General features: G+C 44.2%; 1 protein-coding gene across 1 annotated transcript; it reads left to right on the forward strand.

Moving 5' to 3' along the window:
* Nucleotides 1-149: 149 nt before the first annotated feature.
* On the forward strand, nt 150-9,275 carry arl14ep (ADP-ribosylation factor-like 14 effector protein). Its single transcript, XM_034103273.2, has 5 exons — nt 150-329; nt 1,025-1,217; nt 1,310-1,438; nt 7,072-7,112; nt 8,743-9,275. The coding sequence occupies exons 1-5, from the start codon at nt 259-261 to the stop codon at nt 8,969-8,971; spliced, it is 663 nt and encodes a 220-aa protein (XP_033959164.1). The 5' UTR covers nt 150-258; the 3' UTR covers nt 8,972-9,275.
* The last annotated feature ends 3,826 nt before the right edge of the window (nt 9,276-13,101 follow it).

The raw sequence follows: 13,101 nt of genomic DNA on the forward strand, positions 1-13,101 counted from the left end.
AATATTAAGGCAGAAAGAGATATATCGGGCCAACAATGCATTATGTATTATTTCAGCCAGTAAATGATCTGCTGTTGATGGTGACAGTGAAGATGAAAATCTGCGCTGCCGCTAGAGGGCAGAGTCTTTGGAGGAAGAACAGGAAGTTGAAGTGGATCTACATCTTTATCTTCGCCGAAGAAGAACCTATAGCAAATAAGTCGCCTGTGGCTGTTGTTCATTCTGCAAAATCACTGTATCTGCAACAGAAACGACACAATGCCCGTAATATGTGCAGCGATAGGGTGCAACAATAGGTTTGTCAAAGGGTCGGAGATCAGATTTTACAGGTGAGTTTTCACCGCTCGGACTGAGGAGAAGTTTTAGGATAACTGATCTATCAACTGCCATTTAGGAAAGGCACAGTAAAGAAACCGACATTAATACATCTGCTTTTACATCACTGACTGTCACTGAAAATAGTTCAACTATAAGCTTTCAACTATAACATTCGGTTTCAATTTGCGTATTGATACCATATGTATACCATGCTGCCTCAGACTTTAGCCTATACATACTAAACATGACCTGTTGTAGCTCGGTTCATTGCTGTGTTCATTTACGTATATTAATTATCTTTAACTGGCTCCCAATGGTGTAATGTAACCCTGCATTTCCTCAAGTATTGTACTTCAGGAAAACACGAGTTCCTTATACTTTACTTGATTATTTTCTCATGATGCTACTTTATACACTGTATCAATTATATAGAGCAACACCCCTCACATCATACTGTCAATGAGAACATGATTTACATATCTGGGCAGCAGTTTGTCCAGGTGTTAAGATTACCCATTTAGATATGCTCATGTAACTGTAAAAGCATGTCTAGTTGCAAGAAAAATGTATATCATCTAAGGAGATGTTGACCTCTTTTATCTACAGTTTACCCTCAGGCTGTATCATATTATCTTAAAAGTGTTGATGGTTAAAGTCATGCATCCTCATTAGAAATCTTCGCCTCTCTCTCTCTCCTGCGGATCAGGTTCCCGCTAAGCAAACCTCAACTCGCCAGCAAATGGGTGCACAGCCTGGGGATGAAAAACTTCACCCCGACAGCCAACACCTGCCTCTGCTCTGAGCACTTCAGGGCCGACTGCTTCAGGGACTACAACGGAAAACAGTTCCTGAGGGAGGACGCCGTGCCCACCATATTCAGCCAGGGGCAGGACTCAAAGGTGTGGTAGAGACTGTTATTCAGTAGCAGTTGGTTTGAATTCATCCTGTTTTATTTTATATAAAGTGACTAGATAATCCCAATACTCCCCAGATTGAACTTCGTAAAAGAGGGGTGGTACCAAAGGAGGCAAATGTTGTGAATCAAACGGCGACACAAGCAGACAAAGACAGAGCGAGAGACGCCGTCAGTCAACGCAGAGACCGGAGAGGAGGAATGAGGGTGAGTTGTCTCTTACTGTGCCTGCACTGAGGGTACATTGTGTGTAGTTCAACCTTTAAGGTATCATATTAGTATTAATTACCCTCTGGCAGGAGGCTGCACTCCATCAGGACCAAAACCTCTCGCCACCTGGACAGTTTCTTCCCCTCTGAAACCCGCCTAATCAACAAGGCCCAGGACCCACACTGACACTGACTTTTTATACACCCAAAAACATGCATGACATTAATGCACATCACGTGAACAACTTCTTGTTATTTTCCCCTAACTACTGTGAGCCATGTTCAGGCTCGGCTCTCTGACTGCATTCTGCACATTTTTGCATACAGCCCTCCACTTAAAAATTGAATTCACTGTAGTTTGCCATATATTGTCATAAGTGTTTTATTATTTTTTTAGCTTTTAAGGTGTTCTCTGTATAGTTACATTTAAATTAGGTGTGAATACTTGACTCTCTAGTATCCTTTTTTAATTCTAAATTGTTTCTTAAAAATACTTATCCTTATATATTTCTTACTATAATATAGTTATTGTAAATTCCCCTTGTTTTCTTTAGTCTGCGTTGTATCGTTTGTGTTTTTTGGTCGGGCACATTTGGGGACAGCTGGAGTGGGCAGCTGCGGGTCCTCGAGCGGTTTGTTTACCATGTGCGTTAGTGAAGAATAAATGATGCAATCATTCTACATTCATGATTCAATACTGCTATAGCTGTTGTAAGAAGCATTCAAGCTAATTAAAGTCCAAAGACTGTATTCCTTGTCTCCGTGTGAACTCTCTAACCGGAGTGCGGTTTCTGGATGAAGCCGCTTGGGTGCAAACATCGCACAACATAATATTCCCCAATATTGGTCCTTCGAGCCGGAAAGCTTCACCCACGACAGCGCCATGGATCTACAGAAAACAGCAACAGCTACGATTGGAGCTCATGGAGGAAGACAGCGACAGCTTCCAACACACCTGCAAGGCTATAAGGTCAGCTTACCACAGAATACAGCCTTAGTGAGAACGGATCTGGCCCCCTCTCATCACATCCACCTCCAACCCACTCACACTGGTTGGACTCACAAGCAGATAACCGCACCTTACAGCAGCAGCCGTTATCCACCAATCATCAGGATAAGCTGCCAACGACAACATTGCTGTGCACGACTACAGCGACATTCCAGTCTCAAGCCCTCCCAGCCTTCATGCCGAGTCAGAATCAGGAGAGAAGTATATTGACTCAATCTCTACCACCAACAGTCACATCTGCAAGGATGTTGGGAGCTGTTTCTAAGACAACAGCACTTCTGGCTAGAAGCACGTCATGTCGTCACCTATCGTCCAAGGGATGCAGGCAGCCGGTCACGTTGGCCAACAACTGCTGACAACTACAGGGTACCAGCCTGCTCACCAGCCATACCAGCCTGTACCTCCTCCTGTGGCAACCATGTATGACAGCATGCAGGCGGCAACACAAATCCCATATCAGACGACGACATCCGCAGCAAACCAATATGTTCCGGCTGCACCTGTCCAACCACCATATCAACCACAGTACCCACCAGCGCTGTACCCGGCTCACCAGCTACCAGCTACACAACAGCCAGTGGTCCAACATCCAGTGGTTATGCCTCAGCAATCTTCCTACGTGCCACACAACTGGTCTGTAGCACCTTTACCTTATACACAGTCTGATGTCCCCCAGCAGACAGCGTATCAGTCTCTGCCTGTCCTTCCGGCACAGTATGCGTACCAACAGCCGCAGTACCAGCAGCCGCAGTACTAGCCGCCGCAGTACCAGCAGGGTCATCTAAAATCGGCGTACCAACTGCAGCCTGGCCCATCGGCTCAGCCAGCCTATCAACTAGTGCCTTCCACCCCTGGTCCATTAATGCAGCAGCCTGTACCAGCCCTGCCAGTCCAGTATTACGTTCAACCACAGCAGTCACTGTACGGGTCAAGTGCTCCCCTGCCTCCTAGACAGCCAGTCCCAGTACCTAAACTGCCTAAATTGGTGCGTGACAGCGAGAGAATTTACTGACCTTAAGATGGTGCTGGACCACTTACTCAGTGACCACACTGAACTGTCTGAACATTACAAGTACCGTGATCTCATGGAACAACTAGTTCTGGATGAGGCCCAGTTAATAGCCCAGTCCTGCAGGCATTACGCCCAGCCTTACACGGCCGCCATGCAGGCCTTACAGCGGCAATATGGACAGCCACACCAGCTTGTACAAAGCGAGATCGCAACTATACTGAACTCTCCTGACCTCAAAGCTGGAGATACCAAAGCATTCCAGAGCTTCGCGCTAAGGGCTGACCTATTAGTAGGTATGCTGACGTCGCTGGAGGGACCCAACAGGATGGAAGTGATGTCGACTGGCCATGTCGATCGGCTCCTTAGCAAGCTCCCTAACCATTCAAGGGACAGCTTCGTGGAGCATCTACAGGTTCAAGGTTGCCTGAACACAAACAGCCTAAACCCGTACAACCTCCGCGACCTCTCCAACTGGCTAAGGGGGGAGGCCGAAGCTCAACGACTATCTGAAAGGATGGCACAACGCCATCGGAGTGAAGGTATACATCCCCCTAAAAGAGACAATGAATTTCCTGCACCAATGCCTCGCAACCATCAGATCTCAGTTTACCATGGCTCTGACAAGTCTGAAGCTGATAACCGTCATCCTTCAGAGACGACTCGGCCAGAGGCTAAGCAGCAGAAATTCAAGAGGATGTGTCTCTTCTGTAAGAGTGATGAGCATTACCTGTCGCAGTGTTCAAACATCATCCAGTGCTTTCAGGAGAAGGTTGAAAAATGGATAGTAGACAGCAAACGTTGTCGTAACTGCGGTCGCACCAACCACCGGCAAGAAGCTTGTAACTTAAAGAAAGCATGCAGTGAGTGCCAGGAAATACACCTCAGAGTTCTTCATTGTGTTACTAAGCCAAGTCCACGCGTCTACATCATCGCGCCAAAGAATCGTGCTGTGCTCTCCAACTCCAAGCAAGGAGGGAAGGTCTACCTCAAGGTGGTGCCAGTCATCATCGGCCATGGGCACAAGTCCCTTGACACCTACGCGATCCTGGACGATGGGGCTGAACGAACGATGATACTGCCAGCTGCAGTTCAACACCTGGGACTCAAAGGGGAAGCTGAGTCTCTCTTTCTGCAGACCATCCGCCAAGATGTGGCCAGCCTCACTGGTGAGTCTGTTGACTTTCATGTGGGCTCTCTGACACAGCCTCTTAAGCAGCACCTCAGTACGAGTGCCTTTACAGCAGGTCAGATAGCCTTATCAGAGCAGTCCTACCCTGTGACCGCACTCCAGAAGCGTTATCGCCACCTGAAGGGGCTTCCACTGAAGAACTTTAGTGAAGTTCAGCCGTTACTGCTAATTGGCTCTGATTGCACCCACTTGATCACAGCAACGGAGCCAGTCAGGGTCGGCCCCAAAGGTGGACCCACAGCCATAAATACAGCACTCGGCTGGGCACTTCAGGGTCCAGATGGGCTAACATCTCAGATGACTTCATGCTACTTCACATCTGTCAAGCCAGCAGCAGATGACCTCTACCAACATGTTGAACGTCTCTGGCAGCTTGATGTACTCCCGTTCAAGAGTGAAAGGCTAGTAGTACGGTCCCGATAGGACCAGGAAGCCGTGAGTATCCTGGAAACCCGCACTGAGAGGGTGAAGCCAGTTGAGTAGCACTTGAAATACTTGGCTCTATGAAACCTGATGTACTTATATGATTCTGTTTTCTTCAAGGTTGTGTCTTCCTGGTCGAATGTACTTATTGTAAGTCGCTTTGGATAAAAGCGTCAGCTAAATGCAATGTAATGTAATGTGATCGTGGGTGACACACTAAGGTATGCGCCACATATATAAGGTGCTTGCCCGGCAATATGACCTTCTCGGAGCCATTATTCCTTACACTACGAGGGCCAAAGTGCTTGTTCAGAAGTTGTGGGTGAAGAAGAGGAGCTGGGACCACCCAAACCTTCCTCTTGATATTGTTCAGGCTTGGTCCAGCTGGGAGAGGGAACTCCCCAGGCTGGCGGACATCACCCTGCCACGAACCTACACGCCACTGGAGGCTGCAACTGAAGCCCCCGACTATACTCTGCACGTCTTCTGTGACGCCTCCGAACAGGCATATGGTGTAGCTTACCTCGCAACGAAGGTTGTTGACAAAGTACATGTGTCATTTGTCATGGCAAGGTCTAGGGTAGCCCCGAAGCGCCAGCAGTCGATGCCAAGGTTGGAACTCTGTGCAACGTTGACAGGAGCTCAGCTATCCTCTCTCCTCCATCGAGATCTCACCTTAAACATCACCCAGACCTATCTTTGGACTGATTCCACCACAGTCCTGACTTGACTGACGTCAGAGTCATGTAGGTTCAAAGTCTCCGTGGGAACCAGGGTATCTGAGATCCAGGAATTGACAGCCGAGCACACCTGGCGGTATGTTGACACAACCAATAATCCAGCCGATGACCTCACCCGTGGCAAGACAGTAGCTGAGCTGGCGGCACCAAATCGGTGGATTCAAGGTCCAATATTCCTACGTGGCCTGTCTGACCAATGGCCGTCGCTTCCTGCCCCCACAGAGCCCGAAGATACTGACGAGCACAAACGAGCTACCTTCTGCGGCCTAACACAAACCAGTTCAGTACCTCCAACACCAGATGTCACAGTTTGACACATAGACAGACTTGGTCGAGGCCACCAAGCAGTTACTTCACGGGGCGGCAACTGACCTTTCCTTGCCTCAGTCTGACCTGCGTGACGCTGAAAGCCTCCTGTTGCTGCGCAGCCAAGCAGAATGCTTCAAAGAGGAGATTGAGTGTCTTAAGTCAAACCTGGCAGTAAGCTCAGTATGCTTTCACCGGAGATTGATCCTGCAATGGGTCTGATCCGCATCGGTGGAAGATTTCGCCACCTGGAGACTTCCTGTGATATGGAAATTCACCCCATTGTTCTCGATCCCAGTCATGTAGTCACAAAACTCCTCATTAAGGACATGGACGAGCGGTTGCTCCATCCAGGGCCCGACAGGGTCTTTGCTGAGACTAGGCGCCAGTACTGGGTCCTGCGTGGAAGACAGGCCGTCAAGCATCATCAGAGGACTTGCACTGGATGCAGCGCCGACACACCGTCCTCGTCGGATCCACCACTCGCACACTTCATCGTTATTGTAGTCCACAGGGAACCCGAAATGTTCCCACACAGCTGATTTAAAATAAGCAGGTGGGTTCTAGCTCCTGTGTGTTATCTGAAATCGCCATACTAACTTTTCTTCTTCTTGTATTTAGTTTGTTTTGTTGTTGTGTTTCTTCTTGTTCTTCATTTGTTGTTTAAGGGCGGCTGGCAAACAGCTTTTAGGCGCAATACCGCCCCCTGGATTATAAATAGTGTAGTGGATGCTGCCCTGAAGGACAGACTTTTTTCCCACTCGTAAAAAAAAAAGGCGTATTCGCCGTGTGACTGCATGTGCCGAACCGTGACAGGACGAATACGGATACCGTTACACCCCTACTGTTTTCTTAAGATAATTGTTTTAATGTTTTTTTTCCTTAAGTTAATTTAAGCAAATGCATGAATTAAAATAGTTGGCTTAACATGTATACATGTATTTTGTCACAGGGTGGACGAGGAGGCCGTGGAGGGAAACAGCCGTCTGACAGGTGAGAAACGGTGTGGGTGTTTCTGTATTCTCCCTGTTGCTCTACTGCAGTGTTTCTCAAACTTTTTCATACCAAGGACCACTTAACCAATAAAAAAACACTCGAGGACCACCTAACTCCACAAATATCCAAAAACACATCGTTTTTTACAAATCGCCTGAAAATTGTACAAACAAGTGGCAACATGTGTGATGAAGGTGTTTATCTGGGCTATATCATGCAATCGAAAGTGAAACTTAAGCTCGCTCCATTGCGGAGATATTCCCGCGAGAGTGCGAAAAACTTACATTTATTTATTTATTTCAAATGTGAAATGTTAACAATATACTCACGGACCACTAGGGGGCGCTCACGGGTGGTCCGTGAGCGGACCACGCTTTGAGAAGCACTGCCCTACTGAATTCTGTCATAGAAGTTTTTCTTTAGAGTTTTCATCTGTTTATCTCTACTATTCAGAGAAGTGAATAAGTGTGCTTTGCAGAATGTAGCCCATCACAGATGAACCTGATGCCGTTCCTTTCAGGCGCTAGTTTGCTTTGTGTGGGAATGGTTGCTGAGCCAAATTAAAAACAGCTACTGGTGACATATCTCAGATTATTTGGGGTTGTAACATATTTTGTGATTCATTTGTGTTCTCTGATAACAAAACTAGGCAGTTTTTGTTTAGTTGAGATATTTGAGCATAGATTTTTAAGTTTTTAATGGCAGGAAAAATTGTCCACCTGAGAAAATCTTGAGTATCTAATGTGAAAGAGTAAACGTGTGTTACATGAGGAAAGCGTAGCTGTATTCAGCTTTGATTGAGAGGATGGGATACAACCCAGCTGAACAGAAAAGTGAGCAAAATATAAAATGGAATCACCTCGACCACATAATTTATTACTCTGTCCACGACCACGAAAACCACGAAAACAGTCAGATGTTTTTGTTAGAATATCATTTAGTATTTAGCTGTTGTTTTAGAAACAATCTGTCAAATAAATAACGTTCCTAAAGCCGGTTAAAGGACCAGGCAGTATCATTACTTATTTGTCTGACTTTGTTGTTTCTACTTATAGTCGTCCGGTTTCCCTGCTTGTTTGATTAGTACCAGAGCTCACCGCAGGGGGCGCATTAGGGAGGATGTTCAAAAGATCTGTTGAGTTCAACTTTATAGATGTCTTCCATTGTCTTGAAGGAAGAAAACAAAATAGAGTTCTAGTAACTAATTATGCCTATATGAAGGGAATAAGTAGTTAACTGTTGAAGTACCTTCTAAGAAAAACAACAACATCCCAATCTGATTGTATCAATGCTGTAGAAATGTTCAACAGGTACATTTTTTCTTAGACCCTGGACAGGAAAATGAGATTTAGAAAATATGAATTTAGATGTGAAAATAGAGCTGTAAAGCTGTCCCATGGGTTTCACCACTCAGTAAATGTTTCTCAAAATGAATGGTCATTTTCAGACTACGTGGATGCCCACTGAGTTTTATAATGCAAAATGTACATTTATATTCCACTATCGTAATGTTTTACTCCAAGACATAAAACAAATATGAAACGGTAATTAAGGAGCAAACACCAGAGAGGAAAAATGCTTCAATGAAACGTATTGCTAATGTCAGTTTTTCCGCTTGTGCCTACAGACAGTCTATTGGAGCCAAGAACAAAGTGTACGACAACAAAGGCCGACTACTCTCCAACAATAAAGACATGTGTGACTGCCTGGATGTGGACTGTATGGGCTGCTTTTACCCTTGCAACGTGTGCAACTCTCGCAAGTGCGGGGTCGAGTGCCGTTGCGACAGGAAGTGGCTTTACGAGCAGGTGGAGGTGGAGGGTGGAGAGATCATCCGGAACAAGTTTGTTATTTAGTCATCAGAGAAACTGGGAATAACAACTCGCTTTCCTTAAATTCGGCTGCTGTTCAGCGGATGGACCATCCAACACTGGGATGCTTTTCCTGGAGAGATCTCCCACAATTTCAACTGATAATTATGAGGCCTTGCAAAGTAACTGCCCATGGTAGAAAACTTTGCAGAACAATGTTAGCATTCTGCTGAATGTGCTTTTTTAGTTGATGCCCAGTTTCCTTTGTTCCTGTTGTTGATTTATGTACACATTGTGTATTTTTCTGTTTTGTACCACAAATCTAAATAAGACAACATTTTAAACACCACGATTAATCAGTATTTTTTTTTTTGATTTTACAGCATTATAAGCATGATGTTTTTGTTTATAAAAATGAAATATTTTTTAAATCCCTGACAAAGTCACACGTTTGATATGAGTTCTGGCCTGAAAACACCTGCCAATTTTCAATCAGTCATAGCGCCACCTACTGGCAAAAGGAAGTTACAGTTAATAACTATAAATCCGTTTAAATTCATGTCATTGAAGGTTACCTTGCATCACATAACATCAGTAATAACATATACAATAAGCTACAAAGCAGAGCTCAGAAATGAGATGCTGACGTTGCGGCTACATACAGTAAGCTAGTTTAGGGGATGGTTCCAGTTTGCGGATGTGAGGAGGAAGTGAGGATCTCAGTGTTTTTGCAGCGTAAGAAAAAGTCCTGGCACCCATTGTGCTGAGGTCGGCTGGCAAAGACCTACTGATGAAGACTCCAGGGGGCGTCTGTGAGATGTTTTATGGAGGCCCTTTAACAAGTCAAGGCATTAATTAATTTGTCTTTAGAACCCTCCCCATTCAAATGTAATACTTTTCCATTAGGTCATTTTCTGCCCGTTTAGCAGACTGGAGCCACCCATCTTTAGTTCTCCCCCCAACACACCGAACAAAGGCAGCATGACACAGCAGTTCATCACGCTGGCTAAAGAAAGAGTTGCAGATCTGCTGCTCAGACAGTAATGTCTCATTTATCCACATCCTGCTGTCCTTGAGGACGGCTAGGTCAAGTGTCATGCGGCGCGGGATTGCTTTGTCTTCATATCCTCACATATCCTGCTTATTTCCAGGGAGTCCTTGCAGCAGGGCCTGACAAATCATGATCCTGCCAAATTTGAACTTTTAGAAATTTCCACGGTGGATGTTACTTTTTTTTAAAGGGCATGCAAATGAAATGCTAGGTTTCTTTGTGTTGTTAATTGTATAACTCATTTTTATACATAGCTTATTAATATTATTTTACCCTGGTCGATGCACACGAGACATTCATCAATTTGTTCCAAATTCCAATTTAAATTCAAATCAGTTCAACTCCAAGTGCAGAAGGTACTACAAAAACCACATCAGCCTTTAAATGATGCCTTCTTTCTCATACATTATACTGTATAAACGATGCATATTATTCATATTAAGCACGATATATGCATTGTTACTGTTGTATTGATTTTAGGCGTAGCATCAGTTAATTTTGTTAAGAAATAGTCAAATTGAATTCTGTTTGAACCATTTATTAGCCCAAAATGTTATTATGTTGAGGTTATATATATCCTTTATTTAACCAGGTAAAAAACTCATTGAGATTAAAATCTCTTTTCCAAGAGTGACCTGGCCAAGAAGGGCAGCATGTACAAAGTTAAAACATATAAAACACAGACATGAAAGACAGACAAATACAGCTGTAAAACACAAATAAAATGGCACATTAGCCAGTCAATATGCGAAGTAAAACAAACTATTAAAATCATTCAAAAACTGGCAACATTTAAAACGATTTCAAGATATACGAGCACTCACATCGACCAATGGTGTCGTGTTACAAAAGTTGTTTATAATAAAAATAGGATGTTTTGTAATGGAATCCTTCACGTAATGTCAAGTTTTAAGCCACAAACTTATCTCAACGACCCTTGAATGGATGCTTTGAACATTACTATATTTACTCATGGTCCCCAGAGCACAACTCCTCCTCGGTTTGTTGATCTCCTGAGAGCAATATTCATTTATTTAGTGGAATATCTTAAAATCTACAACACGGACTGCCGCAAAACTTTGTACGGTTATTCATGGTTCCCAGGAGATGAATCCCATTGACTTTGATGTTGATCTCTAAAGGACGTGTTCCCATCAGGATGAATTGTAATCAGAATACCTTTATTCATCCCACAGAGGGGAAATGTACATTTGTTACAGCAAGTAAAGAGCCAAAGATAGCTTGATATTATTAAGAAATAATAATAATAGAAGTTACACAATGTACTAATTACACATCCAGTAGGCTACCAGTACCAGTTGTGAGCTAGCAGCCAGGGGATAGTATTTAAAGCCCCCGTCATTGGGTCATCACTACATTTGATAACCTATTTTCACGACCAATAAACGACATGCAATATTAGAACGGCAGTCCGATTCGATAGCGCAGACCTCCGCTGAATTTTTCACACAGTGAAATATAATGCATGAATCCGCCCTGAGAGTTTGATCCGTCTCTCTTTCCCACCCTTCCATCAAGTTTCCTGAAAATCAGTAGTAGTTTTTCTATAATCCTGCTGGCAAGAAAACAATCTAACTAACTACATGTATTGAAAGCATGGTTCATCATTACGGTGCCAAAATAGAAAACAGCCAAGTTGCTGTGGAAATGAACTCATTACTGGATGTGTCATTTTAGTTTGATCTACCCCTCTCACTGGCTAACAGAAACACATGCAGGAGAGTACACACAGTATGTTGGTATCTCCATTAGAGCCTTCTGTGCTTTAACAGCTGTTAATCAAAGACAGCAGTGATAATAATGTGCTCTGGACGGTGCTGAAAAAAGCATTTCAATAAAAGTATTTTGTCCTTAGTTTTTATAACATCCATCTCAAGGAAGAATACATCAAAGCCTGACACAAAGCCATCAGGGGTCTCAAACTCAAGGCCCGGGGACCAAATCCGGCCTGCGACTTCATTTTATGTGGCCAGGAGCGGACTGGGACTACAAACCAGCCCGGGACTCTCGCTCGACCAGCCCACTTTGGTACCGCCGGCCCACCTCGGTACCGCAAGTGAATTGTGGACGGGGCGGGGGACGGGGCGGGTGCTAGTGGCTTATCCGACCGGCCTACCTCGGTGCTGCAAGTAAATACCGCAAATTGTCGACAGGGGGGGTTGCCCATAAACTACATGCCCCACAATGCATCTCGTTTTGTGACATGCGCACTGAAGAGACTTGCAATTATTTGCCCTGGAATTCTGCTTTCAGACATAGTTAATTACTAAGTTATTATCCTATCCGATAATAATCCAATTCTGAGGCAATAATGTAATATACTACATTATTTTATATATATTTTATATATTTATATAGACTAGTTACAACCGGCCCTTTGAGTGCAACCTTTATGCGAATGTGGCCCGTGATGAAATTGAGTTTGACACCCCTGCTCTACGTGAACGCGTCCAGTTCTTCCTTCCAGCAGAGAGAACGACTCGTCCGCGAGCACGATGAAATGTCTATCTAAATATTGGCTTCGGCAGTCATGAGAAGAGAGAACATGAACCTCCAGGGAGCCGCTGGATGAAAACATGCTGCTATTAACGAACACCAATGACCTGAAATCTGTCAGCGAAATCCAGCCTGCTGCAGTGTTCACACTGAGCTGGAGAGGTGACAGAAGAGTCTGTTAGGAGATGAAAGGCTGAACCAGAATCTATGAACATCAGGGTGAGAAGGTCCGTCTGGATGTTGTCAGAGAAGATGCAGTCATGTGGTTGTTCCATATTTCACTCTCACTATTTTCACAAAAAGATATAAGGAAGTGAAAAAGAAAGTGACTATAATTACAGCTACAATACTACAAGTTACCCTGAGGCTGATATACATTTCCCAGCATTTTTGACACACTATTTCATTGCAATTGATCACATAAGGGCTGAAGTATTTTAGTCTGGACCACAGGATCAACAGCCTAAGAGCTAAAAATGTAATATTGCTATGTCCAGATTTTTCAAATGACTTTCTCGGTTTAATATCATGTTTGGGTGTATTTATTTTGGTCTAATTTCTATAATACTTCACTTTGGGCAATAATAACTTGTATTGGTAAATCTTC

This window comes from Pseudochaenichthys georgianus, chromosome 3, assembly GCF_902827115.2.
Source record: "Pseudochaenichthys georgianus chromosome 3, fPseGeo1.2, whole genome shotgun sequence".
Taxonomy (NCBI): domain Eukaryota; kingdom Metazoa; phylum Chordata; class Actinopteri; order Perciformes; family Channichthyidae; genus Pseudochaenichthys; species Pseudochaenichthys georgianus.